General features: G+C 41.5%; 1 protein-coding gene across 1 annotated transcript in view; it reads right to left on the bottom strand.

The window, feature by feature from the left end:
- The window catches only part of ANKS6 (ankyrin repeat and sterile alpha motif domain containing 6), a 705,076-nt gene that overhangs the window by 311,593 nt on the left and 368,457 nt on the right, over positions 1-25,026 (bottom strand). The window contains 1 exon segment of the mRNA XM_029589918.1: positions 10,714-10,914. Coding sequence (XP_029445778.1) covers positions 10,714-10,914 — 201 coding nt within the window.

Below are 25,026 nucleotides of genomic sequence, written 5' to 3'. Positions count from 1 at the left end.
GGAAAAAAGGAATGTTAGCCTGATAAGCTGCAATAAATGCAGCCCATTTATTGAAATCCATGATCCTTTAAGTAAAAAGCAAACAAAGCAGAAAGATTACAAATTATCCATGTCAATTAATAAGCAGGTTGTTAATTCAAACAAAATATATATTTTGAAATGTCTGTATACAAACACTAGAAGTTTAAAAAAAGATGAGAGAGCTTGAATGTATAGCAATGAATGAAGAGGTAGATATAACTGGCATCTCAAAGACCTGGTGGAAGAAGATTAACAAATGAAACTGGGTACAAATTATATTGAAATAATAGGATGGATCAAATTGGTTGAGGGGTTGCACTGTTTGCTAAAGAGGGCATAGAGTCAACAGGATTAAAGTTCTACAAGAAATAAAATGTACTGTATAATCTTTATGGACAGCAATTCCATGTGACAAGGGGCATAGAACAACAGTGGGGGTGTACTACCATCCACCTGACCAGAATAACCACACAGATGATACAATACTAACAGAAATTAGAGAAGCTAACAAAAATAGCAACACAGTAATAATGGGTGATTTCAATTTCCTCAGTTATTGACTGGGTAAATGTTACATCAGAACATGCTAAGAAGGTAAAGTTTCTAGATGACATAAAAGACCACTTCCTGGCAGAACCAGTACAAGAACAGAAAAGGGAGGGAACTATTTTAGACCTAAATCCTTAGTGGAATGGAGTTAGGGCCACTTGGCTATAGTGATCATAACATATTTGACTTGATAACTGGAGAATAGCATTTAACTTTCAAAGGGGAGAATAAATGAGAAAAATTGTTAGGAAAAAATCGAAAGGAGTAACTGCAAAGGTCAAGAGTTTGTATCAGGCATGGCTTGTTTTTTTAAAATAGCATCTTGGAAACCCAGGCCGGATATATTCCATAGATTAGAAAAGGTAGAAAAAAAGCCAAATAACTGCAGGCATGGGTGAAAGGTGAGGCCAGAGGCTATTCTAACAGAACATCCTTTAAAAAATGGAAAAGGGGAGGTTCACGTGATGTAGTAGCCGAGAGGTCACGCTTCTCCCTGGTTCCAGACCCGCCCCACCAATCGCGACCCATCTGACCGCGAATTTGCTTCTTAGCCAAGCACAAAATATCATCGGGGACAGGGCGTATGTCAGTGATCCAGGCTCGGGGGAAACCGCAGCCATCAATGCTGGCAAAAACCAGCAAAAAAAAGAAAGAAAAAACGACAGCACCCGAATCCAAGATGGCGGCCGCAGCGGACAGTGAGTCTTCCTCCCCCCTTATGACACCTACCATTGAGGAAATAAAAATAGCGGTTCGCGAAGCCTTAGAAGACAAATTATTACAAATCACAAACCAGTTGGGAGAGGTTCGAGATTCGCTGGCGGCGATCCCCCGCGCTTAGAAAAAGCAGAGGCACAGATCTCGAAGCTAGAGGGCACCGCTGGGGTCATGACTGCTAAAATGGCGGCCGGGGATAAAAGTTTACAGGCCCTCCAACTAAAGTCGATGAACTGGAAAACAGGGCACGCCGTGATAACTTGCGCTTCTTGGGCTTCCCAGAGACAATGGAGAAGCGCTCCCTGTGTTCTCTATTGGAGACTTGGCTCCCAGAGGTGCTTGCTTTGCCTCACTTGCAGGGGAAACTCATGGTGGAGCGTGCTCATAGACTGGGAGCGAGATCCTCACCACCAGGACGTCCTCAGCTGGTCATCTCAAACATTTTAAACTCAGCTCATAAGGCTGAGCTCTGGAGGGCATCCCGTTCGAAAAAGGAATTACAATATCAGTCACATTCCATCACAGTCTTCCAGGATTTTCCAGCATCAGTGTCAGAGGCCAGGCGGGAATTTTCACCTCTCTGCTCCACTTTGCAGAACAGAGGTATCAACTTTGCTCTTTTGTTCCCAGCGCATTTGCAGATCTGGAGCGCAGAGAGGGTCCATACCTTTGATACCGTGGAACTGGCCCGGGCTTTCGTGGATTCTCTGGATTCCTAAACTGGTTTTTCTTTCTTCTTTTCCTCCCAAATACTTGTAACCTCGATATGGCCACCACTAGGAGCTGGCTGGGGGCAAGGATGACTTTAGCCCTGTAATAGACTGGTTACAACCTAAGGGATTAATCCCTAGGGTAATACAGGATTTTCTCTCTGAGACTTTGTTTTTTTTCATTTTTGGAAGCCTTTGCTGCAGTAATAACAAGAACTCACATTGGGAATTGGGGCTGAGAACTCACAAAATGCTCGCTCTGCGTAGCGGCCTTTCGGGGTAAGGTGTGGAACATGCGGTAGGAGGAAATCCTGGTTTGTTTTTTTTTGGACACCTATATTGTTATACCCTAGGGTATTGACTTTGATATCACACTTAGGGAAGCTCTGTTGCTTCATGGGGTTGTTTTTTTTTTGTTGTTCTCAGGAACTGCAGGGGAAATTTTCTAGGATTGTTTCTAGAAAACACAGATGTACGTTATAATGACGGGGCCCCAGGTTTTTTCTTTTTGGGTGCCTAGCTCATTTTTGGACGATTTTCTAGCTGGATTCTAGTATCTGACTGTAATATAAGATACGCTTCCTTTTACTTGATTCCCTGAGTTTGGATGTTTTTCTTTTTGTGTTCAAGGGGAAATTTCAGTGATGTATATGTTTCTTGCTGTTGTGTGTGGTGTTACCTGGGTGGAAATCTACCCTGACTGCTACTGACTTTCTATGCACTGTGTGGAACTAGGGGGGGGGGGGAGATGACATCTCATTACTTGCATCCATTATAATTTTTGTTCTGAGGAGGGGGCAGAAACAACCCCTCTTCAGTGTTGTATTATTAATGTTGTATTTTTAAGGTTGCAAAAATCTAATAAAAATTGTTTAAACACAAAAAAGGGAAAAGGGATCCAAATGAAGAAAACAGGAAACAGCATAGGCTCTGGAAAGTTAGATGCAAAGCACTGAAAAGAAGGCAAAGACAGAATTTGAAAAGAATCTTGCTGTGGAAACAAAAACTAATAATAAAAACGTTTTCAGGTGCATTCAAAGTAAAAGGAGTCAGTTGGACCATTAGATGATCGAGGGATAAAAGGTGCATTAAGGGAGGACAAGGACATAACAGAGAGATTGAATGAATACTTTGCTTTGGTCTTTACTGAGGAATATACCCATGCCAGAAAAGATATTTAAAGATGATGATTCAGAGGAAATGAAACAAATCTCAATGAACCTGGAAGATATACTAGGGCAAATTGACAAATTAAAGAACAACAAATCACCCGGATCAGATGGTATACATCCCAGAGTGTTGAAAGAATTGATAAATGAAAATGCAGACCTACTGTTGGTAATCTGTAAACTATCATTAAAAACTGCAAACTGCCTGAAGACTGGAGAGCAGCCAATGTAATACCAGTTTTTATAAAGAGTTCCAGGGGTAATCCAGAAAACTCCAGACTGGTAAGCCTGAGAGTGCAGGGAAAAATGGATGAACCTATTCAAAAGCACAAAATTACTAAACATATAGACATACTTTAATGAGAAAGTCAACATGGACTTAGCCAAGTGAAGTCTTGCCTCACCAATTTGCTACTGTTTTTGAAGGCGTGAATAAACATGAATAAAGGTGAGCCAGTTGATATAGTGTATCTGGATTTTCAGAAAGCATGTCACAAATACCTCATGACAGACTCTTGCGGAAATGTATAAATCATAGCATAGCATGAAATGTTATGTTGTGGATTGAGAACTGGTTAAAAGACAGAAAACAGAGTTGGGCTAAATGGTCAATGTTCTCAATGGAGAAAGTGGAGTGCCCCAAGGATCAGTACTAGAACCGTTGCTTTTTAACATATTCATAAATGACCTAGACATGGGAATGACCAGTGAGGAGATCAAATTTGCTGATACAAAATTATGCAAAGTTGTTAAATCACAAGAAGACTGTGAGAAATTGCAATTAAATATTGCAAATCTGGCAGATGACATTTAATGTTCACAAGTGCAAAGTGATGCATATAGGGAAAAGCAACACAAATTAAGGCTACAGAATGTAAAGTTCCACTTTGAGGGAATCCACCCAGGAAAAGAATTTAGGGCATCATTGTGGATATGATGTTAAAATCCTCTGCTCAGTGTGCTGCAGTTACCAAGAAAAAAAATAGAATGCTGGGAATTATTAGGAAAGGAATGGAGAATATAACAAAGAATATCAATGCCACCTCTGTATCACTCCCATGGTGCGACTGCAGAGTATTATTTGCCGTTCTGGTCACAGAATCTCAAAAAGGACATAGCAGAATTAGAAAAGGTACAGAGAAGGGTAACCAAAATAATAAATGGGATGGAATGTTTCCCCTATGACAAAAGGTTAAAGAGGTTAGGACTCTTCAGCTTGGAGAAGAGATGGCTGAGGGGAGATAGAGATTTTTTTAAATGAATAGAGAAGAATGGGTATACATGAGTTTATTCTTTCAAAAAGTACAAAGAAAAGGGGACACTCAATGAAGTTACTAGGTGATACATTTAAGAAATAGGAGAGAAATGTTTTTTTACTCAACACACAAACTCTACAATTCGTTGCCTGAGGACAAGGTGAAAGCTGATAGTGTAGCTGTGTTTAAAAAAAGATTTAGACAAGGTACTGGAATTAAAGTCTATAAAACATTAAGGTGGATGTGAGGAAATCCAATGCTTTTCCCTGGAATAAGCATGGAATTTTATCGACCTTGTGGGATTCTGCCAGGTACTTGTGACCTGGATTGGACACTGTTAGGTACAGGATACTGGGCTTGAAAGACTGTTGGTCTACCTAGTATGGCAAATGGTTATGGCAGATTTATTTGTAGCACTATACTAGAAGCCAATACAAGTTTATTTTCACCTCAATATTCTAACGCAGTAATGACATCTATAGGAACTCATATTGTTATGACCTTCATAATAGGCATCATCGTAATTGCTTTCGCGTATACCAACTCTGCCTTATATTTAATCATTTGGTCATTTCAGTCCCAATTTTAACTGAATGTACTTTTGCATTTTTTTAAAGAATTTTTCTTTTGCACTTAAAAATATTAATAACTTTTCTTAAAATATAATTGATGTGCTTGAAGTTTGCACTTATCTTAGAAAGTTCATTATTCTTCACTGATGTTCATTGTGATCTTGCTTTAATCCACAAGAAACAGTTGACCCAACACTGGACCGTGTTTCGGACTGCTGTGAAAAATCTTCAGTCCTTTGTCAAGGGTAATTTAATCTGTGTTTAACCACACCATATCCACATAAGAATTACTACTTTCAATTTAATACATCATGCTGATCTATTCGGACTTATAGTTATTCCGCTAGCCTACACAGTACCTTTGTGTACTCACGTTTTTTATGTGTTTCATTCTTATTGAACTTCTCAATCACAATGGCGTCCCGGCGTTTTTTCCATGTTTGACATCCGGAACCCAACCGGAACCCTCTTAAATTCAACTCAGTACTTTCGTTCCGCCTATTATGCTAATCTCATCGCAGACGTCATACTACCATTTGGTAAGATTAAATCAAAGAATACCACTCAATAGAAGCATTTAAACCTTTCGGGGTAACTGTATCAAGTCTAAATATCCACTGTTGTTCCTTCAAATTTAATGTTTTGTTAATATTGCCCCCACGGAGATGTATATACACTTTTTCCAAAATCCTCCAACGTAAATCATTAAAAATATGATTCCGTTCTTTGCAATGTAATACTAAGGGGGCTGTAATTTTTCCGGTGGTAATGCAACTTCTGTGTTTCGTCAATCGAGTACGAATCATTCTTTTTGTCCTTCCCACATAGTATAATTTACATGGACATTCTATCAGGTTTATTACATGTGTAGATTTACAATCTGTATAATACCGCAATGTAAAGCTACGTCCATTAGCATCTGCCCATGATTCACCGGCAATCACCTGTTTGCACACAGAACAACCTGTGCATGGCCAGCTTCCATTTGGTAAGTTGGAATTTTCAACTGATGGATCTTGTAGGAATGAATGAATAATATTATCTCCTATATTTCGACCCCGACTATAAGCGACAATAGGGCGAGATTCAAATAATGGTGCATGAGGTCTTAATACTGTCCAATGTTGGAAAATGGATGCAGCAATAGCACCAGCTTTGTTTGAAAAAGGAATTGAACAAACTAATGAGGACTTGTTGTCATCTTGTTTATCTAACAATAACCAGCAGCGGGCTACATTCGTAGCACGTTTCCAAGCTTTTTTGATGTAATGGCTGGGATATCCTCGTTGAAGCAACCTTTGTGCTAAAATTCCTGCTTGAATTTGAAAATCTTTATTGTCACTACATAGGCGTTTTAGCTGCAAAAATTGTCCAATAGGCAAATTTTTCTTTAAATGGTACGGATGGAAACTGGAGAAATGCAATAGGGTATTTTTTTCACATGGTTTCCGATACAGAGAAGTGACCATTATATTCACATCCTTTGTTATAAGTATATCAAGGAAATTGATCTGAGATTGATGAAATTCAATTGTAAATTTTAAATTTTGATCAAGTGTGTTAATCCAACTGTGAAATTGTAATAGATCTTCCGAACTTCCATGCCACAAAAAGAAGATATCATCAATATAACGAGTATAATGAGAGATATTATGAAACTCCACAGCATTATACAGAAAATTGTTTTCAAAATCAGTAACATACAAATTTGCTAAACTGGGGGCCATAGAGGCCCCCATAGCTGTCCCATGTATTTGTTTGTACCATTTATGTTGAAATAGAAAACAATTCTCACATAATGCTAATTTTGTAAGTTGCATCAAAAATTCAGTAGGAATTCTATGTGGGCGTTCTCGTTGATTTAAAGTATTCTCTACAATTTGAAGTGCTTCTGGCTGTGGGATTGAAGTATATAATGCTTGTATATCCATGGTCACAAGCAATGCATCGGTGGCATTATTAATATCCTCCAACTTTTTCAACATTTGTTTAGTATCTTTACAAAAAGATCTACTCTCCGACACAAAAGGCTGCAGGAAAAAATCCACAAAAGTGGATAACGGCTCTAATACAGATCCAATAGTGGTCACGATAGGGCGTCCGGGAGGATTGTCACGATTTTTGTGCACTTTTGGAACAAAATAGATGGTTGGTGCCATTGGATACTCGACACAAAGGTACCGTGCTTCTCTTGATGTCAAGCTACCTAAAATCAACTGATCATTCACTAATTCCGAAATTTTTTTGCTTAATTCAACTGTAGGGTCGACATCCAACAGTTCATACTTCGTGGAATCCTGTATATGATGTAAAATCTCATTTATATATCTTTGTTGATCTTGCACCACTACAGCTCCGCCTTTGTCAGCTTTTTTAATCACGATTGACTGTTCTATTAACAAAACATTAAATTTGAAGGAACAACAGTGGATATTTAGACTTGATACAGTTACCCCGAAAGGTTTAAATGCTTCTATTGAGTGGTATTCTTTGATTTAATCTTACCAAATGGTAGTATGACATCGGTGATGAGATTAGCATAATAGGCGGAACGAAAGTACTGAGTTGAATTTAAGAGGGTTCCGGTTGGGTTCCGGATGTCAAACATGGAAAAAACGCCGGGACGCCATTGTGATTAAGAAGTTCAATAAGAATGAAACACATAAAAAAACGTGAGTACACAAAGGTACTGTGTAGGCTAGCGGAATAACTATAAGTCCGAATAGATCAGCATGATGTATTAAATTGAAAGTAGTAATTCTTATGTGGATATGGTGTGGTTAAACGCAGATTAAATTACCCTTGACAAAGGACTGAAGATTTTTCACAGCAGTCCGAAACACGGTCCAGTGTTGGGTCAACTGTTTCTTGTGGATTAAAGCAATATCACAATGAACATCAGTGAAGAATAATGAACTTTCTAAGATAAGTGCAAACTTCAAGCACATCAATTATATTTTAAGAAAAGTTATTAATATTTTTAAGTGCAAAAGAAAAATTCTTTAAAAAAATGCAAAAGTACATTCAGTTAAAATTGGGACTGAAATGACCAAATGATTAAATATAAGGCAGAGTTGGTATACGCAAAAGCAATTACGATGATGCCTATTATGAAGGTCATAACAATATGAGTTCCTATAGATGTGTCATTACTGCGTTAGAATATTGAGGTGAAAAGAAACTTGTATTGGCTTCTAGTATAGTGTTTTGTTTTCCGATACAGTTTGGTATAAAATTTTCTTATCCTCACTTTGATCAATTAGAGTTATATAGATTTATTTGTAGGACATCCATATCAGAGGTGGCTCACAGCAAACATACAAAGTAAGCAAAGGAACCAAAACATAATTAAAATATACAGCATAACAGACATGACCAATCAAACAAAATCATAGAAATCAAATACAAACTTAGACATCATAAAATAGAGTATTTACAATATCTAATTACAGGAGAAAACAAACAATAAACTAGGTTATGTTTTTACGACTTACTGGGCATTGGGGCTGGCTGACACTATGGAGCAGGGGATGCTTACTGCTTTGAACCCTCTTAAGTTCAATTCAGTGAGGGGAGTGCAGATTTCTGGCACTGAACCTGCATCAGCATATTTAAAGCTAAAGGCATGGCTCTAGGAGATGGATCACTTGATGCACCAAGAGATATTGATATCCCTGATGTTTAAACTTAAAACCATTTGATGCATGAAATGAGCATCTCTTCAATCCTTCTATCCAACTCTGCCTCAAAGAGCACCAAGAACAATATTGGAATAAGAATGATAGGTGGACCTCTTTGGAGGTCAAAACCAAGGGCTATTAACTGGAACTCTGGAAACTGATGCAGAGACACCATAGCATGGGAGGCTGAGCTTACTTGCAGACATTGCTGCTTAGATGTTGCAATGTCCTCTCCATCTTAAGAATCATGCAACAAAGAAGTGTGTTGATTTGATTCCTCCACTCAACACTGGTCCCCTCAGGCTCTTTGCTTGTCTCCATAGCCTTCATCTCAATTCAAGCTGGGGGAGTCAGAGTTGTCTTAGTTCCTGGGTCTATAATTTGTTCAAGGAGCTGAAAAAGTGGAGGATCCAACAGTCTCTGCATGGCTCCTTGCTCTGTGCATCAAGCCTTCATAGTCAATTTTGTGGAGCTGGACCCTTTTCTTCTCATCCTGGCCTGAACTGCATGTGCAACAACCAAGCACACAGACTGCAATCTGAGGCATCATGACTTTGTTCCAAATGCTTGTAGCAAACCTCACAATGAACAGTGAATGACATTTTGCTTGCACCAAGACCAGAACTTGAAACCCCTGGAATGCTTCTCTGACATGGTGAGAAAAACAGAACAGAATCAAAAGGAAGAACAAATCTTTTTTGAAGATAGACAACTGGAGAACTTGAAAAAAAAATCACCTGGACTATTATATGCCTGCAATGGGGAAGAAAATCCCATATGTCGACTAGCTAAATGACAAAAAAGTTAAGGAAACATAGTTAAGTGCCCAGGAGATTAGGTTCCCCCCCCCCCCTTGAGGAATTAGAAAACTTAAAAAAGAGAGGGGTTGCTAAGCTGACCAAATGTCCAACATCTTCAGCCAATGAAAATGAACTGAGATAAACAGTGGTCATGACAGTGCAAGAAATCCTGCATATATGTGGTAAAATCCTGGTGGCCTTTCCAGTTAAGCTTTAACATATCTGTCCATTCATCACCAGTGCAATCATGTAACCCACTTGTGTGACTATGTGAACCTGCTCATCTTCAGTAAACAACTGACACTACAACAGTACAGGGAAACCAATATTCCTGCAAATTGTGGTATTTAAGTTCTGTGTGTTTTAGTTTCAGTAGCAGACATTGAACTCATCTTCATTAGCTGTTATACTAATATTCGATAAACATACACATAAAGAGAACCCAAAGAAATAGAACAAATCAGATGATTGGGTAAGGTCTCAACCTCAATGGCTGTAGGCACCTCAAGACACAACTTCATTTCAATGGACCAACAAAATAATTTAATCCATAACCTTTCAAGACTTCACAGACCTCTTCAGATCTTGATGGGCCTTTACAAAAGATACAACGGGGTCTTCTGGCTGGGATGTTGTTGGGGTATTGAGGTTCCCTACTGGCTGCAGGAAGGAGCAAAAATCTGATTTCCCAGATGTTACTGGCAGCTAGATTCACCATTGCCCACTATTAGAAACAGACATCAATAGTTGACAAATGAACTTTACAACTTTTTGAACTGCTAGACTTGAAAGGCTGAAGGAAACTCAATCAATATGATTTAATTTGGGGTAAATTTTTGTCTTTCTATTCTACTAATATGAATTCTTGAAGATGTTATCTAACAGTCTAAGATTTTTGATGTACCTATACAATATCCAATAGGATATTGTTCTGTACTTTCTTGTTATTCATCTATATGATCTGTGCTTGATATGCTGTTCGGATGGCAAGTACGTTTGTCCTCATTAGAAATAAAATGCTTTAAAAAAAATAAAATACTATAGCCCACAAAGACTAGTTTTTTTCTCCAGGTACACTACAAAACTTCAAAAGCCCTTGATGTGTGAGTAATACAGTTAACATACTTGTAGGGAGAATTTTCTATAAAAAAGAAACAAAGTGCTGAAGACTGTGAATCTGAGGTAGTGCTGACAAATTAGCTGAACAGGCTATTTTAAGCACACAGTGTGAGCACTTACAATGTCAGAGTTTCCACTGCTGTAAAAACAGGGCTTCAGTGGCCGCTGTGGCTTTGCAGGTCTGCTTTGATCCACCTTGTCTTCTCTGTTTCGGGATTGGTCAGAATTCCACAGTTCAAAATTCGATGGAGGCAAAAAGGGGGGAATCACAGCTTTCAGTTTATCACTTGGAAGCTTGGTAAATGGTGCTCCATTCCTCAGCTGCAATAAGAGATCCTTTGTTAATTATTCACAGAATAGCCTGGGTAGCAGCAGCCAATATGTAAACCTGTGGTCAGCAAGCAAACAAAATTTGGCTGTTAAAAAAAAAAAAACAAATAAAAAACAAATAAACCTCTTACCGTGGCCAATAAAACCCCTATCCTGCAAGCTGGAAAAATTACTTTGGTATTAAACACAGCAAGCTATCATCTCAGACAAACAACTTCAACTCTTGGATTTGTAACACTATGAAAATCCACAGCAGGAAAGTTATGTAGACTCCCACTCAGCCCCCCCCCACCTTTTTTTTTTTTTTTTTTTAAAGACTTCAGGAAATTATGTCTGGCTATTTCTGGAACTTTTACTTAGCTAGTTGTTTAGTCACACTGGGTTCAGGTATATTACTCTAATTATACCGAATGAACAATGGGGCAGATGTATTAAGGTGAGCTGAAGCTGCCATGGGTTTGTGCGTGCGTTTTCCCATACAAAGCCCTGTATGGGTTGTAATAAGGGTTTTGTGCATGCGAAAAAAAAATGTACGAACGTGCTTACAAACCCGCAATTTTTCCTGCGCGAATACATGCTAATGGCATACAAAGGAGGTGATTGGCTAATCATAGGCAATGCAGGGAGCTGCGCTAATGCTAGCGCGGGTATTTTACCGCCATGGTCAGGGAATGAGTTAAGTCTCAGCGCCGACTCAGGTGGCCTATGTCGGCATCCGAGCATCCTAAAAACCACCTAGTTGAGCGCCTATCTTGGCGTCCAAATGGCCAGCTTAGCTAGGCACTTTTCTGGGCAACCAAATGACCAGCATCACTAAGCACTTTTCTCGGCATTGGAGCGGCCAGCTTAGGTAGGTGCTTCCCTAGGCACTTTTCTGGGTGCCCAATTGTATAGATTCACAACCAAGTAAGTGCCGAGCTCAGCACCTGAGTGGCAAAATTAGCTAGGCATCTTTCTGGGCACTAGAGCATCCATTTTTGCTCCCGGCTGAGTGCCTATGTCGGCACCCGAGCATCCAGATTGGTGCCCAACTGAGCACCTATCTCGCTGCTATGCCAATGTGAATTAGCATCCATGAAATTATTTGCCATGTTTTCAGCAGTACAGTTATTTGAAATATTAAAAATACTTTCTAGGGTCATACTTTCACTTAGAGAGACGCATTCGCCCGCTCGCTTGCTTTTATATGTGGATTAATCGGCTCAGGTTTTGAGGATGGATGCGGCCGCTTATTACATAGGCCTTTACCACGCTTAGTAGGCGCATTTCTCCGTATGTGCATGGATTCGTGCACGCAATCATTTGCATAATTTATTTATTTTTTTACATCCTGCGGAAGCTTCTTCAGCCGTGGGCGGTGACCAAAACCCACACTCATAACTAGCGCCTGTTTTGCCACGGATCTTATTACATCGGCTCTGATATAATTTGTTTTTATCCACGTTTTTCATTAGATAAGTTTAGATCAATTGTGCTATTTAGTTTTTTTTTTATTTTATCATAGTCTATATGGATTCTACAGAGGTATATATTATAGTTCCTTTCTGTAAGGACATTTTTATTATGGACAGTTTCATTGTTTTGTATATCATACAAATTGAATAATATTTTAGAAAAATTTCTTTTGAGCAATATTTTAGAGACAACAACCTAATTTAAAAAGCATTTACACGCTTGAAATTGGGTTTTGCATATATAAATGCACTTTATCGGTGTAAGCTGATTTTCAAAAATTGCTACAATATATGCCATTGAATTATCCATAGGATATTTATGTCTAAGTGCACGTTACGTGCATAAATGGCTTTTTAAAATTGTTATGATAGTATGCTACATTTACACATGTAAACTCCTTTCAACTTGCACTTCAAGTTTAAATGCACTTCACCCATGTAAATAGGCTTTTGGAAAATTGCTACAGTATATGCCATTGAACTGTCAATATTTTTTACATGTGTAAGTGCACTTTGTGTGTGCAAATGGCATAACTCCCTTGAAAATTTATCTCCAAATCAAGATATTTTGGGGTAGATTTTAAAGAAGCATGCACAGCCTACATGTGTGCTCGCTACCCGGCATGCGCACATGCACGCCCAATTTTATAACATGCGTGCACAGGCACGAGCATGTTATAAAATCGGGATTCGGTGCGCGAAATGGGGTGCGCAATTATGCGCCTTGCGCGTGCCGAGCCGCCTGCCTTTCTCTGTTCCCTCCCAGGCCGCTTCGAAATCAGAGGTGGCCTGGAAGGGGACTTCCCTTCCCCCGTAACCTAACCTTCCCACCCCTTCCCCTAACCTTTTCCCCCCCCCCCCCAGCCCTACTCTAACCCCACCCCAAAATTCTCTTACCTTGCCGGCACGCAATCCTCCCAACACAGCAGCAATGGCCACTCTGTCGGACTGCCCTTTTGGAAAGTCCCGGGACTAACAGGTGGCCCGGCGCTTTACGCGCACGGCCAGGCCTTTTTAAAATAGGCCCAGCTCGCATAAGGCCAGTTACATGTGTTACCCTTTTAAATCCGGTCCTTTGTCTGCTTTACCCAGTCAGTGTCTCAGATGACTGCCTGTTTGCCTTCATCTGACTCTCCCCAGAGAGCGAGCTCCCCGCGAGGGCTAGCCCCTCCCCCTGCTGACGTCATCTACGGGCGCGGGTTGAAAAGCAGCGCTGAACCGGTCGGAGGCTTTTCTAACTGCCCAGGGGATCAATACTTGCCTCTATTTGCCATACTGAGGCTTCCACCCGACTGCCTGCCTGTCTTCATCTGACGCTCCCCAGAGTCAGAGCTCTCCGCGAGGCTAGCCCCTCCCCCGCTGACGTCATCCTTGGGAGTGGGTTGAAAAGCAGCGCTTGAACCGGTCGGCGTCACATACCGGCGGTGCGCACCAAAGGAGTGCACCTAAGGAGAGTTCCCCCTTAGTGCCCCCCCCCTTTGTGCCTCTACCTGACGCCACAGTGAAAGCAAAATTGCTTACCTTGTAATAGGTGTTATCCCAGGACAGCAGGATGTAGTCCTCACATATGGGTGACGTCACTGACGGAGCCCTATTGCGGGAAAACTTTCTGTCAAAGTTTCTAGAAACTTTTGACTGGCACACTGATGCCACTGAGCATGCTCAGCATGCCATAATTCCATGAGCCACAGAGGTCTCCCTTCAGTTTCGTTTGTAGCAACAAGCTTTAGCCAAAAATAAAATAGTAAAACGTATCGGACGTGGCGGGTGGGTTTTGTGAGGACTACATCCTGCTATAACACCTATTACAAGGTAAGCAATTTTGCTTTATCCCAGGACAAGCAGGATGCTAGTCCTCACATATGGATGATTAGCAAGCTACAGGCCTAATCATCCTCATAGTAGGCCAACAGAGTACAACTAGTACGACAGGCACAACAACTGGTATACTGTTGGGAAGAATGATACAGCCTGAAAGTATAGCAGGTTGGATGTGGAGGAGTTGGGATTATACTGGAAACAAGTTCTTTAAGACTGATTGTCTGTAGGCTGAATCTGTCTTCCTTCCTTGTCCAGGCAGTAGTGAGCTGCAAAGGTGTGAAGAGAACTCCATGTTGCAGCTTTACATATGTCAGCTATTGGCACTGAACGATAGTGTGCTACTGAGATTGACATTACTTACTGAATGTTCCTTTACTCGCCCTTGGAGAGGAAGGCCTGCTTTTACATAGCAGAACTCTATACAATCTGCCAACCAGTTGGAGAGAGTTTATTTTCCACTGCTTTATCTGGTTTATTTGGATCAAAAGAAACAGAGTTGGGTGGACTTCCTATGGACTGCAACGCGATCTAGGTAATATGCAAGCGCACGTTTACGGTCCAAAATGTGTAAAGCTCTTTCACCTTGGTGAGAGTGAGGTCTTGGGAAGAATGTTGGCAGGACTATGGATTGATTCAAGTGGAATTCCATAACTATCTTGGGAAGGAATTTTGGATGTGTACAGAGTACCACTCGGTCATGTAGGAATTTTGTATAGGGTGAGTATGTGACAAGTGCTTGCAACTCACTAAACCCTTCTAGCAGATGTAATGGCTATTAAGAAGATAGTCTTCCATGTAAGAAATTTAATATCGCAGGAATCCATGGGTTCAAAGGGAGAACGCATGAGTCTTGTTAGCACTACATTAAGGTCCCATTCTGTGACTGGTGGTCGGTTTGGGGGTTTAAGGTGAATTAAACCTCTCATAAACCTACTAACAAGGGGTTGCACTGATATTGGCACATCCCCTACAGTATTATGGTAAGCCGAGACTGCACTTAAATGTACCCTTACTGTCGAGGTCTGGAGACCAGAGTCTGAGAGGTGCCACAGATAGTCTAATAAATATGATGTGGGGCAGGAGAAAGGGTCAATACTTTCCTGTGTACACCACATGGTAAATCTTTCCACTTCGAACGATAGTTTTTTCATGTGGCAGGTTGCATGAAGCTACAAGCACTTGAGAGACATTAGTTGAAAGATTAAATGGTTGCAGATCAAGCTTTCAACATCCATGCTGTGAGGGATAGGGATTGACGTTGGGATGGTGCAACCTGCCCTGACCCTGAGTTATGAGAGTGGGTGCTGTGCCCAGGCGAACTGATTCCCTGATGGAGAGATCGAGGCGTGTGGGAAACCATACTTGCCGAAGCCAATACGGGGCTATGAGTATCATGGACCCTTTATCCTGTTGAGCTTCACTAGAGTCTTGGTTATTAGCGGTATCGGGGATACATGTATAGAAGGCCTGAATTCCAGTGGCGAGCAAAGGCATCCTTGGCTAACTGATTTCTCTGCGTGTGCAGGGAGCAAAAATTGTCCACTTTGTGATTCAGTTCTGATGCAAAGAGGTCCACTGTTGGTTGACCCCAACATTGAAATATCCTGGTCCCTATGAGGGATCCAGGGACCACTTGTGAGGTTGGAACTGACGACTAAGGCGGTCTGCCACTACGTTGTGAATGCCTGCCAGATAAGTGGCCCAGAGAAACATTGAGTGCGTTAGGGCCCATTCCCAAATTTGTGCTGCTTCTTGACAAAGGAGATACGAGCCCGTACCTCCCTGTTTGTTCAGGTACTACAAGGCTACTGTGTTGTCTCTGTCTGTATCAGGACAGTCTATTGGGAAAGGCAATCCTTGAACACATGTAGCACATAATGCGTAGCTCGAAGCTCTAGGAAATTGTTTTGAAATGTTGCTTCGAGTTTCGTCCAAGTACCTTGAGTTTGAAGATGTCCTATGTGTGCTCCCCACCCTAAGGTGGATGCATCTGTAGTTAAAGTTACTTGCGGAGTTGGTTGTTGGAAAGGTAGGCCTGTAAGCAAGTTGTCTATGTTCGTCCACCAGAGGAGCGAGGAATGTAGTTGTTGAGTTATTTGAATTGGAGAGGACAGTGGTTGAATGGCTTGTATCCACTGCGCTCTCAGGGTCCATTGAGTGACCCTCATGGCTAATCTGGCCATAGGAGTGACATGAACTGTGGAGGCCATGTGACCCAGAAGAGTGAGGCATTGATGGGCTGTTGCATGTGTCTGTGTGCGTAGAGAGTCTGCGCACGGTCTTTTGGGAGGAAAGCTTTTGACTTTATGGTGTTTAATGCTGCTCCAATGAATTGCAACAGGCGAGATGGTATGAAATGGGATTTCTGGTAGTTGATTAGAAATCCCAATGAATGGAGATTTATTGTGAGCTTGAGAGAGTTGAGAGTTCCTTGCCTTGTCTGGCTTCTGATGAGCCAGTCGTCCAGGTAGGGAAAAACGTGTACACTTTCCTTGTGCAACTGTGCCGCTGCCACCGCCAGGCACTTTGTGAACACTCGAGGTGCTGAGGCAAGTCCGAATGGCAGAACCCAGTACTTGAAATGCTGACGTCCTACTAGGAATCGCTGATACTTGCAATGAGGAGGGAATATTGGTATGTGAGTGTAAGCGTCTTGAAGATCCAGAGAACAGAGCCAATCTCCTTTTTGAAGTAGAGGCAGCATGGTGCCCCAATGATACAATTCTGAATTTTTCCTTTCATAGGCATTTGTAGAGTTTCCGGAGGTCTAATATGGGATGTAGGCCTCCTGTTTTCTTTGGAATGAGGAAATATCGGGAGTAGAATCCTCTGCCCTGCTGAGGTCGGGGAACTGGTTTCATGACCCTGGCTCTCAGAAGGGTGGATAATTCTTTTTGTAAAAGAGTGGAGTGATTCTTTACTGTCCAAGATAAGTTGGGTGGAGTATCGTTTGGCACAGTTAGAAAGTCCAGATGGTAAACTTGAGATATGATTGAAAGTACCCATTGGTCGGTAGTGATGTGCGACCAATTTTGATGGAAGAAAGTGATCCGACCACCTACAGGTAAATTTGGAGTCAGGCAGGCTTCTGTTCTCTGGTGAGCTTTCAAAATCCCTAAGCCGGGCCTGTTTGCGGTGGAGAATGAGCTCTAAGTGCTCTTGGTTGTCTGGCTTGTGCTCTTTGCATTGGCCTTGACGACCTACCACGTGTTGCTGGAGGATAGTATCTCCGTGGTCAATAATATGGTCTTTTGGAATCCTTCCTGGGATTCTGGTGGAACAGAGGAAAGCTGACTTAGAGTTTCCGAGTGCTCCATTAGTTGTGAGACTGCCTCAAGTACCTTGTCTCCAAAGAGATTATCTCCTGTACAAGGAAGATCAGCAAGCTTTTCTTGTATTTCTGATCTTAGGTCTGAGGCTTTCAGCCAGGCCCATCTGCGAGCACTAATGCCTGTAGCAGCCATCCTGGATGAAGTTTCAAAGCTGTCGTATGCTGCTCTAACTTCATTTTTTCCAGCTTCCAGGCCTTTATAAATAATGTTGTTGAAAGAATCCTGGAACTGTTGGGGAAGAGATTCAGATAACTCTTGGAGTTGTTTCCACAGATTACGCTGGTACTGCATCATATAAAGTTGGTAGGACGCAATTCAGGAAACTAGCATTGAGCCTTGGAACATCTTTCTGCCAATGGTATCCAAAAATCAGTGTACCTTTCCAGGAGGATTTGAGGAATGTGATTTAATAATCTTAGATTTCTTTTGAGCCAACTCTACTAGTACCGATTGGTGGGGTAGTTGGGGCTTCTGAAAGCCAGGAATGTGCTGTACCAAATAGGTGGCATCAGTTCGTTTATTCACAGGTGGTATGGTACAAGGGTGTTCCCATAACCTGTGCTGTAATTCCACAAGCCCTTCATGTACTGGGTTTGCCAGGACTTCTTTAGGTGGATCCACGAATTGCAATACCTCCAGTGTTTTCTGTCTAGTATCTTTTTCTGATTCTAACTGGAAAGGGATATGTCAGCCATCTCCTTAATGAAAGTAGAAAAAGAGAGGTCCTGTGGAGGGGACTTCCTTCTTCCCTCTGGAGGAGAAGGGATCTGATAGTGGGAGCACTGAGAGGAGAGGATCACCTTGCTGGAGGCTGAAAGGAATCACTAAGTTTTTGCTTGGGCCATTGTCTTTGTTAAAAGTATTGGGGCAAAGTTAACTATTTCATAATATTATTTAGTGTGTTTGTGTGCTTGTGCTTTTAATAGTCAGTAAGGCAGCAAATAATCAGAAGTTAGACTGTATTTTTAAATAGTCAGTCTGTAAGGCGGCTAATAAGCAGAAGTTAGTGTTTGTATACTAAAAAAATAAATAAAAAAAGTAGCCATAAGCTAGAAATAAGCTAGGAGCAGTGTATACCTACGTAAAAACGTTGAAAAGTTCAGTTCAGTTACTCACCTTGGAAAAGTGTTGGTAGTGTGATTTGGTTTGATTAGGTACCAACATTTGTTAAGAGAGCAGTGAGTCACTCTGGCTGACTAATTGAAGATAGACCGTTTTATGGGTAGAAATCCCTTGTGTGTCGGGGAAGACTATAGTGATAGGAGTATACTACCGTCCACCTGGTCAAGATGGTGAGACGGACAGTGAAATGCTAAGAGAAATTAGGGAAGCTAACCAAATTGGTAGTGTGGTAATAATGGGAGACTTCAATTACTCCAATATTAACTGGGTAAATGTATCATTGCTACATGCTAGAGATAAAAAGTTCCTGGAAGGAATAAATGACATTTTTCTGGAGCAATTGGGTCCAGGAACCGACAAGAGAGGGAGCAATTTTAGATCTAATTCTCAGTGGAGGACAGGATTTGGTGAGAGAAGTAATGGTGGTGGGGCTGCTTGGCAATAGTGATCATATGATCAAATTTGAATTAATGACTGGAAGGGGGACAGTAAGCAAATCCACAGCTCTCGTGCTAAACTTTCAAAAGGGGAACTGAGAAAATGAGAAAAGTTGTAAGAAAAAAAAAGAAAGGAGCAGCTACAAAGGTAAAAAGTGTGCAAGAGGCATGGTAATTGTTAAAAAAAATACCATCCTTGAAGCACAGTCCTGATGTATTCCACACATTAAAAAAGGTGGAAAGAAGGCAAAACGATTACCGGCATGGTTAAAAGGGGAGGTGAAAGAAGCTATTTTAGCCAAAAGATTTCATTAAAAAATTGGAAGAAGGATCCAACAGAAGAAAATAGGATAATGCATAACAGTTGGCAAGTTAAATGTAAGACATTGATAAGACAGGCTAAGAGAGAATTTGAAAAGAAGTTGGTTGTAGAGGCAAAAGCTCACAGTAAAAACGTTTTTAAATATATCCGAAGCAGAAAGCCTGTGAGGGAGTCAGTTGGACCGTTAGATGATTGAGGGGTTAAAGGGGCACAGAGAAGATAAGGCCATCGTGAAAAGATTAAATGATTTCTTTGTTCGGTGTTTACTAAAGAGTATGTTGCGGAGATACCCGTTCCGGAGAAGGTTTTCATGGGTAATGATTCAGATGGACTGAACCAATTCACGGTGAACATAGAAGATGTGGTAAGCCTGATTGATAAACTGAAGAGTAGTAAATCACCTGGACCGGATGGTATACATCCCAGGGTTCTGAAGGAACTAAAAAATGAAATTTCAGACCTATTAATAAAAATTTGTAACCTATCATTAAAATCATCCATTGTACCTGAAGAATGGAGGATAGCTAATGTAACCCCAATATTTAAAAAGGGCTCCAGGGGCAATCCGGGAAACTACAGACCGGTTAGCCTGACTTCAGTGCCAGGAAAAATAGTGGAAAATGTTCTAAGCATCAAAATCACAGGACATATAGAAAGACATGGTTTAATGGAACAAAGTCATCATGGCTTTACCCAAGGCAAGTCTTGCCTCACAAATCTGCTTCACTTTTTTGAAGGAGTTAATAAACATGTGGATAAAGGTGAACTGGTAGATGTAGTGTACTTGGATTTTCAGAAGGCATTTGACAAAGTTCCTCACGAGAGGCTTCTAGGAAAAGTAAAAAGTCATGGTATAGGTGGCGATGTCCTTTCGTGGTTCACAAACTGGCTAAAAGACAGGAAACAGAGTAGGATTAAATGGACAATTTTCTCAGTGGAAGGGAGTGGGCAGTGGAGTGCCTCAGGGATCTGTATTGGGACCCTTACTTTTCAATATATTTATAAATGTTCTGGAAAGAAATACGACGAGTAAGGTAATCAAATTTGCAGATGATACAAAATTGTTCAGAGTAGTTAAATCACAAGCAGATTGTGATAAATTGCAATGTGGATAAGTGGAAAGTGATGCATATAGGGAAAAATAACCCATGCTATAGTTACACAATGGTAGGTTCCATATTAGGTGCTACCACCCAAGAAAGATCTAGGCGTCATAGTGGATAACACATTGAAGTCGTCGGTTCAGTGTGCTGCGGCAGTCAAAAAAGCAAACAGAATGATGGGAATTATTAGAAAGGGAATGGTGAATAAAATGGAAAATGTCATAATGCCTCTGTATCGCTCCATGGTGAGACCGCACCTTGAATACTGTGTACAGTTCTGGTTGCCGCATCTCAAAAAAGATATAATTGCGATGGAGAAGGTACAGAGAAGGGCTACCAAAATGATAAGGGGAATGGAACAACTCCCCTATGAGGAAAGATTAAAGAGGTTAGGACTTTTCAGCTTGGAGAAGAGACGACTGAGGGGGGATATGATAGAGGTCTTTAAAATCATGAGAGGTCTAAACAGGTAAATGTGAATCGGTTATTTAGTCTTTCAGATAATAGAAAGACTAGGGGGCACTCCATGAAGTAATGTGGCACATTTAAAACTAATTGGAGAAAGTTCTTCTTCATTAAATGCACAATTAAACTCTGGAATTTGTTGCCAGAGGACGTGGTTAGTTCAGTTAGTATAGCTGTGTTTAAAAAAGGATTGGATAAGTTCTTGGAGGAGAAGTCCATTACCTGCTATTAATTAAGTCGACTTAGAAAATAGCCACTGCTATTACTAGCAACGGTAACATGAAATAGACAGTTTTGGGGTACTTACCAGGTTCTTATGGCCTGGATTGGCCACTGTTGGAAACAGGATGCTGGGCTTGATTGACCCAGTATGGCATGTTCTTATGACATCCTCCGATGAAGAATCAGTATCTGTATCCTCCCAAGTGTCCGAGGAAGGTGGACGTGGAGGAGTCGATGGAGGATGGAAGGATGGCATCGAGGGCATCACCGGTGGTCTCGATGGAAATAATGAAGAGAAATTTGGTTTTGGACGAGAGATTCCCGATGGACCTGGTATAGGCTCAGGCATCGGTAGATCTTTCGTTATTTCTTCTCCTAGAGGCCATGGCATTGGGGCATCGAGTGGTTTCACAGGAATGGCCCTGATGAGAGTATCCAATTTTTCCAGTATTGTCGCCAAGACAACATATCCGGCATCGGTGTCAGCGAGGGTGTCGGCATTGGTGATGGAGTCGGAGCTTGCGATGGACTCTGTGACGGCAATGGAATACACACCAGTGAAGGGATTGGCACAGACGATGGAACTGGCATCGAAGGTTGAATCGGTGTCGGCAGTGGTATCGAAGGCATCTCTCGGAGTGCATCTCGAACTGCCTGGCGGATATAACCATCCAGTTCCACCCTAATAGCTGATGAAGTCAGAGCAGCTATAGTGGGAGGTAGTGAAGGTGAAACCGGCTTCTCCACAGGTCCCTGTGGAGGCATGGTTCCCGGCACCGATAACGGTGGAGATCGCCTAGGAGTTGGAGGCCCCGAGGAAAGTAGTGACTCCTCCCTCCGAAGTTTCTTAGGAGTTGGTTCGATAGGCATCGAGGGAACTCTGGGCATCATGTCCGAATCCAGATCTTGAGGCCTCCGATGTTGATGTCGGTGCTTTTGTCAATGCTCGATGCCCTTTGTTTCGAGAATGGATGTAGACATTATCGTTGACCTGGAAGGGCTCGGTGATGGTCAATCACCCGCTTCGTCTGGACGACGTCAGGTTTTTAGAACTACTTTTTAAACTCTCCAGCCTGAGACGATTGTGTCGAAGTTGAAGTAGACGGCATCAGTTGAAGATGAAAAAGATGCTCCATCTTTTCCATACGCGCTCGTCTGCCCTTCGGTGTCATTTCAGCGCATTTTGGGCATGTCGACACATCATGTCTTTCGCCGAGACAGAGTACATATTCAATGTGCGGGTCCATTATGGACATAGTGCGAGAGCAATTTGGGCACTTTTTAAACCCGGTAACCATACTGAAAGCCGGACAGCCGTTGACGACCTTTTGATTGGATTTAATCGATAACTGAATCAACCAGAAAATTCAAATCACTCACCAGAGATGAAAAAGAGGGAGACCCCTATGGTGGGATAACGTTTTCCGAATATTTAGTGAAATTTTTGTAGTGTGAATTTACCACACAGGGCTCCTTACCCGCGAGGCTAACAGCAGCACGAAAAAAAGAAGACTGAAGGGAGATCCATGTGGCTCAGGGAAATTATGGCATGCTGGGCATGCTCAGTGAGAGGGCTCAGTCAGTGACATCACCAATATGTGAGGACTAGCATCCTGCATGTCCTGGGACAATACTAATTTTCAGGATTAAAGCTCTCTTTAGCCTTTCTTTCACAAACTGTGAATATTTTAACATGGAAATTTATCTATCCAAAGTATTATTAGTAATTTCCACAACAAACCTTTAAGAACCTCCAATCAAGCACGGACTTTAATTCCTATACGCAAGATTTCTAATGCTAAGCTCATGGCATTAACTGTTCTATCTTTCTCTTTAGTCAATGCTCAATCTCTTACAAAAAAGGTTCCAGTCTTATTAGACCACTTTAATGACTACAAACCTATCTTTGGAATCACCGAGACCTGGCTTAAATCTTCAGGCTCTGTTCTGATTAATCAGTTACTGCATTCTCTTTATGACATTTTTTCCATTCCCAGGTCAATTAAAAAAGGTGGAGGTATTATGCTATTAGTGCATAAGAAATTTCAATTAATCCGCCAGGATCTCAATATTACATCTCAATACGAAATAGGATTTTTCAGATCCAGTTCTTTACAAATTTGCTTAGTTTTATAGGTTTCTTAGAACACAATATTTCACCTTTAATAGAACTGTTTACTGCTATAATTAAATCCTACTGTGATTTGTGGAGATTTTAATTTACACATAGATGTGCTCCCATTATCATCAAGCTATGAAATGTTTTTATCTGCCCTGGATGCATTAGGTTTTAGACAAATCATTAAGGCCCCCACTCACAAAGCTGGTCACACCTTAGACCTTTTGGGGTAGATTTTCAAAGGGTTACGCGTGTAACCCCCGAAAACCTACCCCTGCGCATGCCGAGTATTTTGCATAGGCTCAGCGGCGCGCGCAAGCCCCTGGACATGCGTATATCCCGGAGCTTTCAAAAACGGGTGGTCTGAGGGCGGGGCATGGCAGTGGGCGGCGCCGGGGTGGTCTCGAGTCCTCAGGCACAGTGGCCTGTGCCGGGATGGCGCGCCAGCAGTTGGCTGGCGCGTGCAAGTTACGCCTGCCTTAGGCAGGCGGAACTTCTGCAACAAAGGTAGGGGGGATTTAGTTAGGGCTGGGGGGGTGGGTTAGATAGGGGAAGGGAGGGGAAGGTGGAGGGAGTGGTTGAAAAGTTCTCTCTGAGGCCGCTCCGATTTCGGAGCGGCCTCGGAGGGAACCGGGAAAGCCATCGGGGCTCCCCTTGGGCTCGGCGCGCGCAAGGTGCACAAGTGTGCATCCACTTGTGTGCGCCAACCCCAGATTTCATAACATGCGTGCGGCAGCGCGCGCATGTTATAAAATCAGGTGTACATCGGGTAGCACGCACAAATGTACCCCGCGCGCGTAAAATTTAAAATCGGCCCCTATATTTGTAAACTAATTTTTTGATAATAATGATCCCCCTAGTAGTCTTCCTCTTCCTTGGTCAGATCACACTTAATTCAATCCACCTTAACTTTAAGGTCCTCCTATCTAAACCACCCCCATCCAAAATAGAAATTTAATTTTAAAAACCTTGTAAGCTGGACGATCTTGTAGCCAGCCTACCTGAAGCCCTTGCTAACCTCAACAAAGGTGCAATTAATTCCTGGGGAAATATTAGATTGGAGTTAGCCAACACCCTGTGTCCTACCATTAAGAAATGGATCTTTCCATTTTCAAAACATAGAAGATACTGGTTTACCCCTCAATTAAAATCTTTAAAACAGGGTGTGTGCTGTCTCGAAAGAAAATGGCACAAACAACCTAATTCATCCTCATTTGATTGGCCCTTAGAAAGTCAGATCCAAGATTAACTCTAAGCAGGACTTTTATTCTGAGAAAATACACAAATTTTAATTTAACCCTAAGATTTTGTTTTCTTACATTTCTGAACTGACCAAAACCAATTCACATTCACTTCCCCCAGGAAATTTAATCAGCAAAGCCAATGAATTTGCCATCTTTTTTAAAGAAAAAAATCTAATTTAACCAGCTCCCCCTAAGCAACAAATTTCTCTGCCCTCTAACCTGAATTTGAGAGATGGTCTGACTTCGACAATGTTTCATTGCCAGAAATTGCAAATTTATTAAAGATGAATAATCCCGCCTCTCACCCGCTTGGATCCAATATCGATAAAAACGCTGCAGTCCGTCTCAGACATTATAGCAAATTCCCTAGCTGACATCGTCAACATATCCTTAAATGAAGGTAATTTCCCAGACTTGTTAAAATGCATAGTAATTAAGCCTATTTTAAAGAAAGCGCACTTA

Source organism: Rhinatrema bivittatum, chromosome 2 (assembly GCF_901001135.1).
Source record: "Rhinatrema bivittatum chromosome 2, aRhiBiv1.1, whole genome shotgun sequence".
Taxonomy (NCBI): Eukaryota; Metazoa; Chordata; class Amphibia; order Gymnophiona; family Rhinatrematidae; genus Rhinatrema; species Rhinatrema bivittatum.
The sequence above is the reverse complement of the archived record's forward strand: the minus strand, read 5'-3'. Positions and strand labels throughout refer to the sequence as shown.